The sequence below is a fragment of the Neodiprion lecontei genome, chromosome 1 (genome assembly GCF_021901455.1).
Source record: "Neodiprion lecontei isolate iyNeoLeco1 chromosome 1, iyNeoLeco1.1, whole genome shotgun sequence".
NCBI classification, from domain to species: Eukaryota; Metazoa; Arthropoda; class Insecta; order Hymenoptera; family Diprionidae; genus Neodiprion; species Neodiprion lecontei.
In genome coordinates, this window is record NC_060260.1 from 25,384,436 (window position 1) to 25,401,355 (window position 16,920).

The 16,920-nt window shown below is 37.3% G+C and overlaps 3 protein-coding genes across 3 annotated transcripts in view; 2 read left to right on the top strand and 1 right to left on the bottom strand.

Annotated features, from left to right (window-relative positions):
• The first annotated feature begins 203 nt into the window (after window positions 1-203).
• LOC107223838 (sperm flagellar protein 1-like) lies at window positions 204-545 on the top strand. The gene has a single exon (XM_015663655.2). It carries the CDS (start codon window positions 204-206, stop codon window positions 543-545), a length of 342 nt encoding a protein of 113 aa, XP_015519141.2.
• A 1,030-nt stretch (window positions 546-1,575) lies between these two features.
• Window positions 1,576-3,196, bottom strand: LOC107223841 (U6 snRNA-associated Sm-like protein LSm3). The gene is made up of 3 exons (XM_015663657.2): window positions 2,519-3,196; window positions 2,333-2,440; window positions 1,576-1,880 (listed from the first exon to the last, which is right to left on the bottom strand). The coding sequence occupies exons 1-3, from the start codon at window positions 2,537-2,539 to the stop codon at window positions 1,698-1,700; spliced, it is 312 nt and encodes a 103-aa protein (XP_015519143.1). The 5' UTR covers window positions 2,540-3,196; the 3' UTR covers window positions 1,576-1,697.
• A 64-nt stretch (window positions 3,197-3,260) lies between these two features.
• Window positions 3,261-16,920, top strand: part of LOC107223839 (wiskott-Aldrich syndrome protein family member 3) — a 45,872-nt gene continuing 32,212 nt past the window's right edge. The window contains exon 1 of the mRNA XM_015663656.2: window positions 3,261-3,421. The gene's annotated coding sequence lies outside the window, so the exon portion shown is untranslated. The remainder of the gene's footprint in view (window positions 3,422-16,920) is intronic.

The following is a 16,920-nucleotide window of genomic DNA, read 5'->3' on the forward strand; positions in this document are numbered from 1 at the left end:
GTGTGTATATTAATAGTGGAACATGGAAACATGTGTTGTACACACATGTGATCGTTTCATGATAGTTTTGTAAATCTGTTAGCTATCCAAACTCCAAAAGTAATACCGTTGTTAATTTTGCACACAGGCTTTAGTGTGATAAATGATTACAAGGATTTTCACTGACAAAAAAATCCTTCTTTGCCGATGTAAATTTAGTTTTGATGGCCGAATTGTTGAAGAAGTATTATCCTCGTTACGTTGACGTTCACAATTACATCGCCGGCAGTAGCATCGCAAAGAAAATTGATAACTGGGCTACGTTGAACCGAAAGGTTTTATCGAAACTTGATATGAAACTGAGCAAGGAAGTTATCAGTCAATTGGCCAACTCTCAGCAAGGTGTAATTGAAAAGGTTTTGAGCAATTTGAGAGCGAAGATACTGAAGGATTGCAATGCCGACAGAGATTCCCTGTATTTTGATCACGAAGAAAATGGCAGAGGTGGTAAGAACAGAGACGCTGATAGACTGGGAGGTAGAACAGACTGGATATCGCAAGCATAACTTTTCAGGCCTCGCAAAATTGCAACTTAGTTCAATCATTGAACCGCGAATTGAACCAAATTGCATGGTCTGATAAAAATATGATTTTAAATTCTAATTTTCAATTTTTTCAATCAATTATCTACTGAACAACAATACTTTTTAATACTTTTCACCCGTGCATCTGCGTAATCAAGATTTATACACTTGAGGTGACGTTTGTTCAAACTTTAAAAAAAATAGACAAACGATTTGGAGAAATATCTAATTTAACAATTTGTTATATAGAGACGGTGAGATCTTTGCTCAATCCAGATGAGATTGCGAACAGGACTGTTCCTCGTCAGGTTTTTACAAAACTGAAAACGGAGCTACAAGAGAAGAACGAAACGATACATAGTCTGAACCACAAAGTCTCGCATCTCGAAAGTTTGATGAAGCTAAAAGATCAGAGAATTTCCGATTTGACGGCGCAAATAATAAACCCACAGGAGTCATCGATCAGTAGTAAATCACATCTCTTAGGCTCTGGCTTACCAAAAAGTCGGAACAGCAAAGTGTAGGCTGATACCCTACAAGTTTGTATAGAGTCTGTTGAATCCGTGTCTACAAATCGCTGTAATATGATAATCTGCTTGTAGTTTGCGGGATTTCATTGAGAAATATACTATCGAACTTGCAAATTATGTCTTGCGGTATTAGAATCAAGTAACTGCACCAGGCAACAATGAATTCATTCAATCTGCATGTAACATTTCGAAACTAAAAGCATTTTGCCTCATGAATTATTTACTCCAATTGTGTGTAATGTGAGCTAATATATTTTGCGTTTTAAATAATCGTGAATAATTTGATGTTCGTATTGAATGAGGAGTCGACAAGTATCAAGTGAGTAATATTCCTAATTTTTTAAATCAATTTCATTGCTTCATAAAATTAGACTGAAGTAGATTGAATTTTGGCTGATAATCAGTTAAGCTTCAGCATAATACAAAAATTTTTTAATATCTATTTCGAAAGAAGGACAGCGTGCCTAAGTTTTTTTCCATTCTTCACGTTTTCATACACAAAGTTCATTTTATTTGCATCAATTATTGCCTGTAATAGTAGCATAAGCTTATCCAGTGATTATTTGTTTTTAAATTATTTTAGAGTTAATTACGTCAGTAGGGATTAGATTGGCGCCCTCATGCTTGGCGGAGATACCAGAATGACACCGTCGCCACGAACAAACAACATTGGAATATTTCTTTTAGTCGTTCTGTAAACTTCCTCGTAGGTTTCTTCGTCTATCTCAACGGTTGTTACAGTTTCCTCTGCCTCACCCAGAACCATATTTAAATGTTGATCATAGGCCTGAAATTAAAATGATTAACCACCATTTGTTCAATGAATCAATTCTCATTTAAATAGATCGTAGGTCAGGTAATTGTATCAAAATATGAGTTATTATTGTTTACTTAAAATTTCCAATATTGGGAGCAGTGCTGACATTCTATCTTATGTTGTGAAGAAATAGAATGTGGATCGCAAAATTTTATCACAATAATGCAACTTGTTTGATTTTTATTATTTGACGAGGACCGATGGTTCTTGAAAATAACGATTGTCACTAACTTTATGTTAGCAAATCGTTATAACTTAATAAGAATAATAATACTGCAAATAGCAACTATTATTCTGCTCGCCTAACTGAAGTGCCGCTGTTATCTATCAATCAGTGTTAGAGAATCGCACTCCTAATAAGCGCTTGGTATGCATCGACACAGTACTAATTTGACAAAATAAGATTCCTAAAACAGAATTACGTGTAGTCTTCCTCTGAGTTCCCTTTCGTTTCTCATTTTGACGTAAATTCGTTCGTCCAAGCTGAGTCTGATTAGATCTAACGGTTCCTTAACGTTGATGGCAGGAACCTGTATTGAAGACCGACAAAATTTTAGGTTAGTTGAGGTTAGGGATTGAATTATCTTAACAAAAATAAAATGCGTTACCTGCTCTGCATCATCGGCCATGACGTGTTGATAATCCCGTCACAAATTACAATGAAAATGTTGACTCGTCAATTATTTTCTGAAAACTAACAAACGTCACTTTACGACGCGACAGAAATTTAACCGACTTCGTTTCACTAACAATTGAATATCGATCTCGATCAAAACCTCGATTGTAGCCGACCTATGAATTCACTCGCGCTCAACACTCGAAGAACGGTAGTGTCGGTATTGACTTCACATACTTATCCAGCCCGGACATGAGGCGTTGATTTAAATCTGAATACTTTATTCTTTAACGTTGCCGCAAAGTTACAAAATAAGGCACCCAGATCTTTAGAATCCTTTTCCAAAACCATCGCATTATTTACAATTACATTGAAATGAAACAAATGCATTCTCGTCAATACTCCCAACTCAAAAATTATCAGCGTCCCCCTTTCGGCGACCTAACCTAATAGTGAAGTCATAAAAACTGCCAACGGTGCAACTTCTCTATAATTATACACACCGGACTAATTCCAAGGGCAATTTTTGCTTCCAATTGTGCGTACACCAATTGCCATCGAGTTTCTGCTGGAACGGACCAATCAGCTACTCGGTTAACCGAAACAGACGAACCTCGGAAATAAACTGCAGACGCGCATCTCCTCGATACGTAAGTACGTGTTCGAGTAGTAAGTAGTTCGCAATGTGACCACCCCTTCGAGGCGGCGAGCGGCGCTCGAGTAGCAGAATCGAGTCGGTCGTGTCACTGGCAAGTGAGTAACGCCATTTTCTGTGTTTGCGGATAGATATTACGGGCGATAAAGTGACACATTAGGTGTATCGGAGGTTAATTTGTCGGGTGTTTCGAGTGTCGGTGAAATGTTTGGATACCTGGAAAGACGCGGAGCAGATATGGTGAGTGATATAGACGTCAACCCGACAATAAATGCCTGACATCTTGCCACCGTCTGATGTTGGCCGCAGGTTCGAGCTGGGATGGGTCGTTCGGAGTATCGCACGGTATCATGTGATTGTTGTTTGACAGCACGCTCCAAGGGTCGCTCCTTGCCTTTCCGAACCTCCCATCAAAGTTACGCGCCGTTGTGATTAAACCGATCAATTTTACGCCCCGCCAATGGCCGTGGCGCTGAACCTTGTCACGGGAAAAGGTCGAGGGCGGCACATGGCAGTTGGGGCGCCGGCTATGCGGGGGGTGGTTTTCTTTTGTATCCAAAAACCGACTCCAACTCGGAACGGTGAGAATCCCGCCTCAATAAATTGCTCCCAGCAGAGTGTAGGAATGCAAACGGCGATGTATCAGGACTAATGTCCAAACGGCAATCGGCACATATTAACTGTTGGTATCTCAGTTTGTCAACCGGAACTAGCGTGAGATCTAACTTCGGATAGATAACTGAATACACGCTCGTCGAGCGTCTCTTGTTCGTTGCTGGAGAAGCGTAACTCAAAACGCTTGTGTAATCTTAATCTTCCTACTCGTTCGAATTCCTCATTAGATTCGTCGATTTTCATATGTCTTGAGGTCGGGAGAACATTCCTTCACAGAGTAGAATGCTAAGGTAAATAATGATCCGCCTTTCTTTTCCGGCTATAACTGCACCGGCATAACTCGTGACAAAACGTGTGTAACTTGTGTCGGGTGGACTCAGCTTGCGGCTCGACAAACATCAACTGCATTACATAATCCACTTTTACATCCGCGCTACGAAACGAACTTACAACCGCTGTTCTTGTTTGGCTTTGTACGATTCTCACGCCGCGTTACAAAAGCTCGGACAATCGATTCTCGGATTTCAGTTGCGCGTAACAATTAGTTTCCGAGTAAGCGATTCGAATTCCTGCATCAAGAATCTCGGAATTTACACCTGAATACACGCTACACACGTGCTGCGACAACTGGCGCAGGTATTTGATTATTCCGTATGATTATATACCGCATTCGCTTATTCACCACACGCACCGCTACTTACCTGCTATGCCTGAATGGTGAATAATAACGGAGGTGCGTAATACAGTCGGCAGAAAGCGCATCGTCACTTATCTCGGCTCGGTTCGTCAATAAAATATGCATGTGTGTACATACGGCGCGTAAAAGCGAGAACGAAACCCGAAGTATAAAGAGCGCCAACGGGACTGATAAGATAAGATACTTGCCCAGAGCGACGATGATATCTCGTATTTCACTCTGTCTCTCTTCGTTTAATTTAAATTCAGGGTTCGTACGCACAGAGAAAACTGGAAAAACTGGCAAAAGTCAGGGAATTCTGTAAATTTACAATCCTGGAATTTGTGTCTTTAAAAAATGTCCTTGGCACGTTTTTATAGGTTCGCGTAAATGGAGCTGTAAGTGTTACGTTAATTGAATAAAAAAAAGTATAATATTACTTGTTTGTAACAAATGCTTTCTTCTGATTTTCTTTTCTTTCATTCGTTTCTAAGAAAATTAGAGCCTGTAGTTAGGAAATAGATTTGAGTATAAAGTTGACAGTTTAACGATGTTAAAGGTAATGTTATTTATTGAAAAATTTGCCACTCTTAAGTGATTTATCAGTGAGAAAATCGTATTTATTTGGCTGGAATAGCTGGAAAAATTGGGACGAACCAAACCTGATATCATATTCATTCCGATGGTAAAATTTTATCCTGTATCCAGGTATCCGTTGTTGACCATTCGGCGCCTGCGCGTTCACCTTGAACGAACCGATTGCGAGGGAGTCGAAATTGACTCCCAGGTTCGTCACTGCCTGCTGGTTAATCCCGGATTATGTGTACCTCTCCAATTCCATCAGGCAAAATTCCCGGTCAGCTTGATTTTTGACGATTACAGATCGCCGGAGTAATCGTCGTCCGTCAAGTTGAAAACTATCGTTATAATTTAACAACCATAGAATTTTCCGAAATTCAATCAGCCCTGCTTATATTTTCCTTTCCTCCTTTTTTTTCCGTCGCAAAGTTAACTTCAGTTTATTTCAGAATCCGGAAATAGTGATTTTCTCCTGCACCGATTCGTTACATGTGTACATAATTAATTGTCAGCTAGGATGATAAGAGCTGATCTTTTGGCCATTGCGTAATTCTAATTCTTTTCTACGAAACGAACGATTTTTTTTACCACGACAAATTTGTCGAATATTCTCCAAATCAGGCTGCATGGTGTTAAATAATTGATGAAAAAACTTGTTTGGCCAATTCTTTACACACCAATTTGTCGCTTTCATACGTCACAGACACGCGCTTGTACGATTACAATTAACGACACACCGCGGAGATACAAAAACTTTTGACTCGTTAGACATACGTAAACAGGTAGCAGAGTTCTTGAACATGCATTTGAATAATTAAGCGATTAGTCTCGAGTGTTATTGACTCAAGATAGGCACTGCCGTCGTACCCACGTGTAGTCTACAAATTGTACACGTATTCATTAACGATAAGCTGTTCTATTTCTGTTAAAAAAATGCAGCTATGCTTCTCAGCTTCGAACTGAGATTGTTCGTTAATTTTCAGGACTTTATTATTACACTATGCGACAATGTTGTCGCTGATTTTTTTTTTTTTCTCAATTTTTCGCACGCGATCAGTTCTTCCAGATTTATAAATTTTCAAAATTCCGTGATTTTGAAACAAGGAAAAACTTTTGATCAATTTTTTTTGTCTCGGGAATAGATCTTTGTATCGATCGTTTTAGATCCAACTTCTTGAAGAATAAAGACTGTTCGTAATTTAGTTTCCTTTTACTACCGGCATATTGGGGTCAGCTGTATTATCTGCATGAATATTTTATGAACTGCATATAAAAAAATTTATTTATAGTAGCGGATGCCCGCGTGGTAAATATATTTTCATTTGATAAAACGATTCGTTATCTGCATTATATACTATATTATACTCCAGTCATACATTCACAGAGCGCTAAAACTTTTCCACCAGTATCGATTATAAAAACTTCACAAAAATTATCTGTAATCAGTATGTATTTTTTAAAAAAAAACCACCAACAACATTCATTTTTTGGACATCTAGTTGAAAATTTTACTAACAAATTACCTACGAGCAGTGCGCATTGACGTCACGACGCATCCGCATTGCGTTTAAGATACTTTAGTAGTGATACGAAGATGTTTAATAAACTCGAAGCGATTATCTTGACAAATTGAGAATGATTCTTTTTCTTTACTTTTTCTCGCAAGACGTTTAATTCTTTATCGCAAACTCTACGGCGCTACGAATAATTTATCGTTTACAAGGGGTTAGCGTGACAGCGTGTACATAATTCGCGACAACCCGGCCATGTCTTAATTGCTAATCAGCAACGAGGTGTGACACGAAAGCCTCGCGTGATGATTTAATTATCTTCTTCAAACACCGAGTCTTCGTTACTCGTGTAACCCGTGTGTTATTATTTTTCAGTTTACCAATTATTATCGAATAAACTTCAGCTTGAATTGCATAAATCTTACCCAACCAAATTAAAGAGTGATGTATATGCGTTGCATATAGGTATTCATTATATATACTCATGTCGCGTGTCTTAGGTAAATCTGGAACTTTTTTAACTGCCTCTTGTATCGTCTTTTTTTACGTGTCACTTGTACATCATCGTTCTCGTCAGCATTGATTCTTCATTGTACAACCTCCGGAAAGAAACTAGACCGTAATGTAATTTTTATATGATCTACTATTTTTCACTCTTCTTCGTTGTGGTAAGATTACTTTTCACAAGACGTTACGAAAATGCGTTTATTTACTTTTATAATATGAAATTTAACCCTTTGAGTCACACATTGTTGTGCTGAGTCGACTTTTGTAACACGACAGTATTCTACGATTTTTGGAGCTGCTGATTACGAACCTGAAATCAGATTTTGAAAATTCGAAAAAAGATAGTGGGTCCAATATGGCGGGCGAAAGATTCGAATTTGATCAAACTCGGTCAAAAAACTCTATGCTGGGGTTTTCGGGGTCGCTCATTGGATACGCCGTAATAAATTTTGAAAATCCGATTTCAGATTCGCAATCAGCGACCCCAAAAACTTATAATTTATGTAAAGCACGTATGTGTGTAGAGGGGTAACTTTCTAGGAAATGAATTATTCCTTCAATTTTCACGACTTTTTTCAATGTATTTGTTTGTAACAATAATAACTTATATTATATCGCGATAATTACTCTCGAGTATTGAAAACCTATATTAGTACAGCATCAAAAATAGCAAAAAACTGCAAAAAAATATGTTTACAAAGTTCTCTAAATATACAAAAAAATTTATATAAAATAGGTGGCAAGAATACTTGCCACTGTGACTCAAAGGGTTAAAAGAGTCAACGGATCAATTTCCGAATGAAGATATGAAAGGAAAGTTATATGTATACCCGCCTTATATACTCGCAATTTTTATTTTATTTTTTCTCTTTAGTATACAAAACAAGTCCTTAAAAGCGTTCTTAACCGCCGTGTAAATGTCGAAGTAAATATGTTCCCACTGAACAACACTTCACATTGCACGGGCATCACGTAAGGAACAATAGCTATTAAAGTTCTGGCATTCCTCTTCAATAAAATATAATTACAGTGTAGGACGTTTGCGTAGGTATAACGTAATAAAGACGATCGTCTTTAACTCACGCATTAGCCTGTATCCAATAATAATCCAAAAATTGCTACTGCAAAATGTGAGTAACACAGAATCGTCCAAGTTTCATCATATCGAAAAGTTAGTTACGTTATCGTAACGATTCACGCTGCTGAAGAAAAATCGTTATTTCGCGATTTTCGGAATTGTTTGAAATTCGGTAAACCGTAATAAAACAAAACGCATTCATATTTCTAAATATTAGGTCCTTAAAAATCGTTGCACAGATAAGAAAATAGGAATTTTTACCCGATGTTTTGTTACGATAACGTTACCAACTTCAGCATCGTGAAGATTCCGCGCTTTACTAGACAGTATCGATTATAACCACGGTTTCAAGCCGCAGCAGACAGACATATAAATTAATGCAGAAACTCGAGCTGCGGTCAGTTTGTATGCTTCAACACGCACAGGTATACTGAGGAAAACTTGATTTCTTCTAGTAATCAGTAAATTCTCGTAAAATGGGTTGTGAGTTTTACGGCTTGACGGTATAAATATTCTTGGAACGACAAGAAAATTTTCTACAAGTAACGTTTGAGTGTGATTATGATTGTCGGTCCTAGATTCTCTGGTTATTGCAACATTGAATCTGTTTTTTTTTTGTATATTTCTTCCGTTAAACAAGCTCTTATCGTTAATAATTTATTATTGCTCGAAAATATGTCAAGAATTTAATTACTGCCATTAAATGAAAAAGAATATTAACACATGCTAGAATCTTCTTTTCTTGTTACAGCTTGAAAACTGATTTTCGTTTTTTGTTTATGATGAAAAATGATATGTAACAACAGCTGAAAATCTCTAGCTTGGTAAAACAGCGATTTAAATTCGCCCTCAAAATAAACGTTGAATCGCAATCGTAGGTTCGGTACTGACGATAATTAGGATTAGCAGCGTGTAGGACGGTGATTTTTGCCTTCTTTTTGCGTCACACTTTCGATTTGAAAAATACGCTCGGCCTTTTGACCTTACGATTAAAACTAATTGCACGCGGTGACCTCGTCGGCACGTATCGCTCTTCTTGGCAAAGGTCAAGGTGGCCAGCCTCGATTCTGCACCACCTAATCGACCCAGTTGTCACGTGCCAACGGATCGACACGCTGCGGCATAAAGCTGCAGAGAAAATAGGGAAACGGGTTTGAGAAGTTAAACTTTTTACTCGATTTTATATACGTAAACGTACAATGATTGAAAATTATTTATAAAATTATCTGAATCAATGAATCTGAACATGATATTTTGCAGACGACAAAAAATATGTTTGCATGCTGTACAGGAAAAATGTCATGCGGATTTATCAGCAGGAATAGTTCAGAACCGAAAATTTATTGTTATTTCATTCAGTGCTAATGATTTTTTCCCAGATAAATTATTTTATTTCTCGCTCCCAAAGAAATATTGTGTACATATATGCGACAAAAAAAAAAAAAAAGTCTGTTAAATTGTTTTAATTCCGATAATATATTTCAATTTCTTCAGATCATATAAGTTCAAACGGTTACTTGTTTCAAGCTGCTTGAATCATATACATTTTTCCTCACACTGTATCAAATTCATCGAATTACATTACGGTTAACTTTGACAATTCCAAAATTCTTCTCATTGTCAATTTGTCTTCGCTAGTTTGCTTTGTTGCGTTAAAAAGCGTTCCAAACTTCTTACCATTTTGTAGCCTTAGTCAGAGTCGCGAATTCCAATTCAGCATTCGTATTAATTAAAAATTCGTAAATCATCGTGTTTATGTAAGGCTTCTTGCAAGAAGCTTCCTTCTTCGTACTTCTGCACTTTTTGATTTCTGAAATAATTATACGCCTATGTAATTGCAGCCACCACAAAAACGTGGAACGTAAAATAAGTTGTAAGATATATTTCTAAGTAATATTACGATTATAATATCGCGAGTGCACCGAACAACTTTTTCCGAAAAACCAGATTTCAAATTTCTCTATCGCCGTGATGTGTATAATTGCTGTGTCATTCCCTTGGTTCACGATTTTACCTTAATTCCAAACACCCGCAGGTGATCTAGTTACACACCGGAGGCCAAGACTTCGTTCTCCTTGTGCGATGTGCACGCTAGAGTTTCTCGTCATGTTAGGTACAAAGGTATGCATACAAAAACTCGTTGAACTCGTTCGCTCGCAGTAATAAACTAGACGGTTGAAAAAGAAAGAACTGAGAACTATTTTCCCTTCTTTTACACGACGAACGCACAAAAACAAGCGCAATTTCGTACTCGAGCATCATTTTTACTATAGATGTACAGTAAAAAAAAAAAAAAAAAAAAAAAAAAAAAAAAAAAAAAAAAAAGTGACAAGGAAAAAAAAACTGTAGCGAACTCGCCCAAATTAAATTCTTATAAATAAAGTTTTCAATCAAATCATGAAATTCTATTAACGCGATATTATATTTATAACACATTCTCGGTACCTTATTTTTCACATCGTTTACTTTATTAAAGTTGCTGCTTATCTATAAGCGAGGCTTTAATTGGTCCGAAGAACTTGGCGAATATTTGCAGTTTGTCGAACGACTTTAGTAACGTGATAATTATGTTACCTTCGTGATAAAATCGTACTCCGTACACATTGGACTGCGTAAAAAAAAACCTTTGTTTGTTTTTTCGATAACCCACTTCATGAAACCATAGTTTTGTAAGATAATATTGAATCTCGTGAAAGGAAATCGCCGTGGGATTTTTTAAGCGGTGTCGCATTGAGTTTTTGCATTTGCTATTTGACGAACACGTAAGAGATCCAATTTTAACGGTTGGAGGGAGATAATAATTTTTCCACACAACGGGCGGATCTGTGTGTTGTAGCGTTTGACAATTTATATGTATTTTATACGTGCGAAGTTCAGGAAATCCAAAATTCTATATACTTATCGGTATTAATTGTTATCATTTTTTATGACAATCGAAAAATATAGTTCTAGGTAGAAAATGAAAATTAGTTTTCTAGCTGTTATATTTTGTTACGTTAAAAGTTAATAACTTCAGCCGCATAAAGATGGCCCTCAAAATTCTGTGATCGGAATTTAAACATTATCGCGACACATTCTCCTAAAAATGGCGTATATTGAAGAATGTAAATTTTTCCCATGTTCTTTGACACGAAAGATAGACCCAAGCCAAAGAGAATATTTTCATTTCTTACGTAGGATCATAGTTTTTTTTTCAGCCACTATTTCTTTTGATGTTAGATAACTTGGCGAGAGAAAATCGCGGAAAAAATTTGAAAAAAGCATTTTCAAGGAGAAATTTCAAGCTGCAAAATGGTCGTGTGAAAAATCTAAAAAAAAAAAATAAAAATTATACATCGCAATGACTACACGAAGTCTAAGGTTCACTTTTCAAATTAGCGTTTTATTAAAAAAAAAAATAAAAAATTTAAAATCGTTTCTGTTTCAATGTCGTACTTGTCGTGTGTCGTACACGAACCTGTCAAAAAATTATACAAGCAGTCGCTGATAACGTCCGTACATTCTGTTCACTCTCATGACTGTCGAGACAAAGTTAAAAAAAAAAATATCGACAGGTTGGTGTAGAGCAATTTTTTACCTTCGTACACTCAATGCAAAGATTACAACTAGACATAGATGTTGTTTTATTTTTCATCTGGAGTTTTTCTTTACATCGTGTGGAAGTCACGCAAAGTATTTTCGATTCGTTTCGCCGATCTTACGTGCGATCGGTACGTGCGAATCGTACATGGTAGAATTTTTTTGATTTTTTCCTGCTCCGAACAATTTTAACGTGTAAAATTGACTAGATATAAAAGAGTTTTTATTGGGAAACGAGGCATGACTATTACTTTACGCAATCATGTCGTATCTAATTATCGCGAAAAAATGAACATATCGATAAATATGGTTTTTTTTTTTTTTATTTTACAACAAAAAACTCGTATAGATGAGATGAGAGACGTGATTGACTATTTCTTTTTGCATTAAAAAGCAAGTTTGAAAGCTTAAAGTTTTTTCTTTCTAATATTTTGTCTCAAATCTGGTAGTTTCCGAAACGCAACAACTCAACTAACGAACATTCTCCATGTTCGAACCGAAAAAATTGCTCCTCCACTCATCAGAGTCCCCAACCCAAAAATTTTGTCGATTTAAATTTTGAAGAAATTCAAGCTACTCCAGTGTGAACCTATGCAACTTTTTACCCTCTGAAAAAAAAAAACGTACGAACCTTTCTAAAAACGATAATGTAGGTTTTGATGTCCTTTTTAAGTTTACCGTAGAAAAAAACGGAAGAAAAATTTTCCCCCAAGATGCGTGGTTAATCTCCGGTTGCTATAAAATAGCCGAAAAACGGCCACATTCAAAAATACGTACCAGGGCCAAACAAAAAAAAAAAAAATTGTAGAGAATTTTCTGAAAAATCAGAATGAAGGTAAATCTGTCCTTTTTAAAACGCCGCTTGGAACGTTTCAATGAATTCATTTGCGAGTCTGCTATCTAACTTTTAATGCGACAAGAAATTTCGACTGGTGTACCGAAACCTTTAGCCTGCAGTGTATATACATATATAAGACGTCCCTGGTAGCAAGTCGATAATTTTTTGCCTCCTCGTTTTTCTTCCTTGCAACGAAAAGCTTCCTCGCTCCCCCCGAGCTTTGTTCCGTGTATGGTTCAATGAGGAGGCTGTAGGTATATAAGCGAATCGAGACCGTAGAATGAACGACCTGTCGACGCGTGTATATGTGCATGTGAGGGGTACACGCAAGTATCGCAACACAGGTACACAAACGTGCAGTAGGTATTTGTATATTTGTATATTTGTACATTTAAACCAGCAATTGTATTTATAATAACGTATGTAATATATAATAACGTATACACAAAAGTACGTGAAATAAAAACTCGCGCAATAAAAATTCATGCACACGAAGGTTGTGTAACCGTATACGCAAACTCGACGTTGCATACCTTTATCATAATCTACTTGCGTACTACCTGATTCTACGTAGATGAAGAGGAATAAGGTGAAGGTGGAGGTGGAGGTGGAGGTGGAGGTGGAGGTGGAGGTGGAGGTGGAGGTGGAGGTGGAGGTGGAGGTGGAGGTGGAAGAGAAGAGTGCGACGCCTCCGCGCCGACCGTGACGAACTAAACCGTGAACGGGATATCCGAGTAGAGTTGAGATGCTCTCCTCCTGCAGCCTTATTCTTATTACCCTCCCGTACTTACTTACTCACTTACTTACTCACCGAGCATGTACGTATATCATATTGCCCGCGGCTTATTTTTTCACCACCCGCTCACTTTTACCTTTTATCCCGTTTCTGGTGTCGTCGCATTTTTCTGGAAATTTAATTTCATCTAGTGCCGGTTCAACTTTTAAGTTCAGCGTCAAACACTTCAGGTATGATCTGTTTTAAGTCGGGGTGGAGTTGAAATTCCGAATTTCAAAAAATTCCTGTGCCGCCAAATTCTGGAAGTAAATCCGAACGAAACTATTCGGATGCAAAAAATTTGTGTTTCATTTTAATTTCGACGTGTTTTTAAACTACGCGATACTATATTTGTGATATGATAATACCCAAAATTTTGTAACACTCTAGGCTTTTAGCCTCGTCTTTAACCGTGGACGAAAAATGTGTTGATTATTTTTTTGCGTTAAAATTTGTAGCGCTTATTACGGTCGTAAGAAAAAAAAAAAAATGTTTTCCTAGCCTCTTTTTTGTTTAAAAAAAATGTATTGCAAATCTTTGCAATGTGAAATCTGGTTTTGTTTTATATGGACCTTCACAGGAACGATAAAAACAAAATGATTTTTTTCAAGGATCTTTTTGTGTTCAATAATAATCATTTGATTAATGATACGTAAATGCTACGCGTCTAGACATGGAAATCAGATGAATTTTCAAAAAACCAAACGGCTGAAAGAAACTTAGAAAATTCAAAGAATTTCAAATCTTGGTCATTTTTACGAATTTTTTACAAGATACAACCATGAATTGATACGGAGTTGAAGTTTCCAACGGTAATGTAAACGATCCATTTTTAGAAAAAAACTTTATTTCGCGGTTTAGAATTGTCTAAATTACATTAACAATCATACAGGAAAACATGCGCATAATTTGGAAACTCAAGTCCTTCTTCAAAGTCATTTTAAAATTACAACATTTTCATTTTTGTCGCAGTATCTCTTTGCTTCGAAGCCACTAATTTCAACCCCATGAATTTATTTTGTATAAACCTGCTTTCTAAGGACAATTATTAAGTATCGATTCAGCAACGATCGATAAACTTAAATTAAAAATTGATCTCGATCATTTTCTATTCATCCCGCGCAATGGCGCATGAATCAATCCAGCTTCATCGTCTCGAATCGTTTCGCGGTGAACGATCGGTGCGAATGAATTTCGATCGGTGTTAAAAAAAATTATATCAAAGTCGCGGAGGAAACTGCCTGCTCGTCAAATTAATTCTTGCAGAGCGGATATACGTATATATATACATATGTATGTATACCGTAAAGTTGAACGCCTGTAACTCGTTTATACGTGTCATCACAGTGCTTTTAACGTATCCAACAGCTCGTGCTCTGCAGGGCTGCAGGTTTACTTCCGCAGCATGCAGAGAAACACGTGCTCTGCTCTGTAACGTGTGTGTGTGTGTATCTTGAATGTTTAAGCTTGAGCATATAAAGTACAGATGCAGTGCCTTTATAGTTATACTCGTATATACGCACGTGTGTATAGTATACTTTGTACACCGCCACGCGTGACGGGTGCCGGATGTAACATCGGGAAAGGGTTCACGAGGAACGCGCAGCTGACGAACGACGATTTACAGTCGATTTTATTGCACCGCCTTGCGTTTATTGTAAGCTGACGAGGAGTTGGTTCGGTTCAAGAGTCGATCCCAGTCGGCCGACTCGCTTGTAGATCTGTACAGAAAAGCCCTGAGCTTTTCATCATGGTTTATTGTTACACGCGTTCCGCGACATCTAGGGCATCAGTTTAGAATGTAACGTGTCAATTATTCTTGACGTCGTTGGATTAGTAATATTAATGATTGTAATTTTTTTTTTTTTCATAGTCATTGCTTTGAATCGAACTATCACGAATTATTAATTGGAGCCATTTCGAGAGTGGTAGAATTCTTTAGAAGTATTGTAGTACGTATTTCGTATCACGCGAGTTTTAATCGGGTGGGGTTGAAATTCCGAATTTGATAAATTCCGAAAGCGCCAAATTCGCATGACGGCAAACAATCTCCTTCTAGGTGTCTTTTAGACACCTATGGTAGATTTTGTTGGACTTAGCGCGAAAAAACTTTATTTTCTTATATCAATTTTTGGTCGTATAAAAAATTTCTTTTTTGTGCCTAAACACATAAAAAAGGAAATTGTTTACTATGATGGGTCTTCACCTTTCGGTATTTTTTTTTTTTTTTTTTTCTCTTCGTTATGCAGATTTTACAAATACAGTCTTTTTCATGACCTGACAGTCACCGTTCGTATAGCAGTGAATATTTCAAAAAAAAAAAAAAAAATACCGAAAAAACTGAATTCAGCTATGTCTAAGACCCTACTACACTATTACAGAGTAACCCACTCACCTGGAAAACCTAAAAATTTCAGGGAATTTAAAAACGCTAATGGGGGAAAATCTCAGATTTTCATTCGAATTGATTCCTTTTGAAAGAGCACAAAGATACCGCGAAAAAGGTACAAAAATTTTCAATCCATCGTAGGGCTAATGAAGTATCTGATAAAAATAGAAAAAATTTCATGAAAAGACTGTCTTTTGGGTCCTGTAAAACCTGGAATTGTCGTGGAATTTAATTTCCAAAAATTAGCAGCAACTCTGGAACCAACAATAAATTACAAAATAAAAAACATATAATAATAATAACAACAACAATAATAATAATAATATATCGGGCTCCAGTTGACATGGAATAATGCCCGCTCCCGGCGGGACGTCGGGACGCCGGGCGTCGGGACGCCGGTGGCAGCGTGTGCCTGGGTGGGGCCCGTTCAACTCGCAAGTGACTCACGCTCAGCTGCGCCTCGCCCTCGCCTTCGGCTTGATCAATATTGCACACGCAGTAGACTCCACGGCTGCTGCTCTCCTCTCCTCTCCTCTCCTCTCTCGGTACTCGCGTAATCCTCGCTATTCTTTCTCTTCCGTTCCCGACCTCCACCATGACTGCAATATGTACCGCCGCCCTCTCGAGAAGCTCGGATGCATTTCCTACTTCCTTCGTCACATGCGTGCAATTCTGCGCCAGGGGAGGATTAATTTTATTTGCACTTCCGATGCGGTGATGTCACGTCGATCATCACGCGATATGAACTTGAATATTTTATAACGGGGAGAAAAGTTTAACCCTGACTACTTTTTTATTTACCTTGTTCTTTTCATTCTTTTATGTTTTTACACCGTTCGAATCGTTTCCGCACATTTCGACGGCGGTACGGAAGAACTTGATGTGTCAAATTGCGAAAGAAAAACGTGATACCTCAGATTGGGCCAGAAGAAGGTGACATCTCAAATTGTGAACGAAGAACGTGACGTTTTGACTGAGGTCAAATTTTTCATTGTTAAGGCGCTGGAATTTTAGGCGCATGAATTATACGAGATATTTTTTTCAAGTGGATTCAACAATTGTTTCAATTGTCTTATCATTTGTTCAATGAGACCAAACCCTCATTTTCAATTTTTAACTTCTCTTTTCTCTGTTTTCAGAGAAGACAAAAAGTTATTGTAGCCATCCCAAAATGAAAAGTTGACTTTTCATT

Bases quoted from the DNA above. Each gene is read 5' to 3' on its own strand.
- LOC107223841 (XM_015663657.2), bottom strand. From the start codon at position 2,539: ATGGCCGATGATGCAGAGCAG. The intron at 2,441-2,518 runs GTAACGCATTTT...TCTTCAATACAG, and splicing joins TGGCCGATGATGCAGAGCAG to GTTCCTGCCATCAACGTTAA. The intron at 1,881-2,332 runs GTAATTCTGTTT...TTTTAATTTCAG, and splicing joins AACTCAGAGGAAGACTACAC to GCCTATGATCAACATTTAAA.
- LOC107223838 (XM_015663655.2), top strand. From the start codon at position 204: ATGGCCGAATTGTTGAAGAAGTATTATCCTCGTTACGTTGACGTTCAC.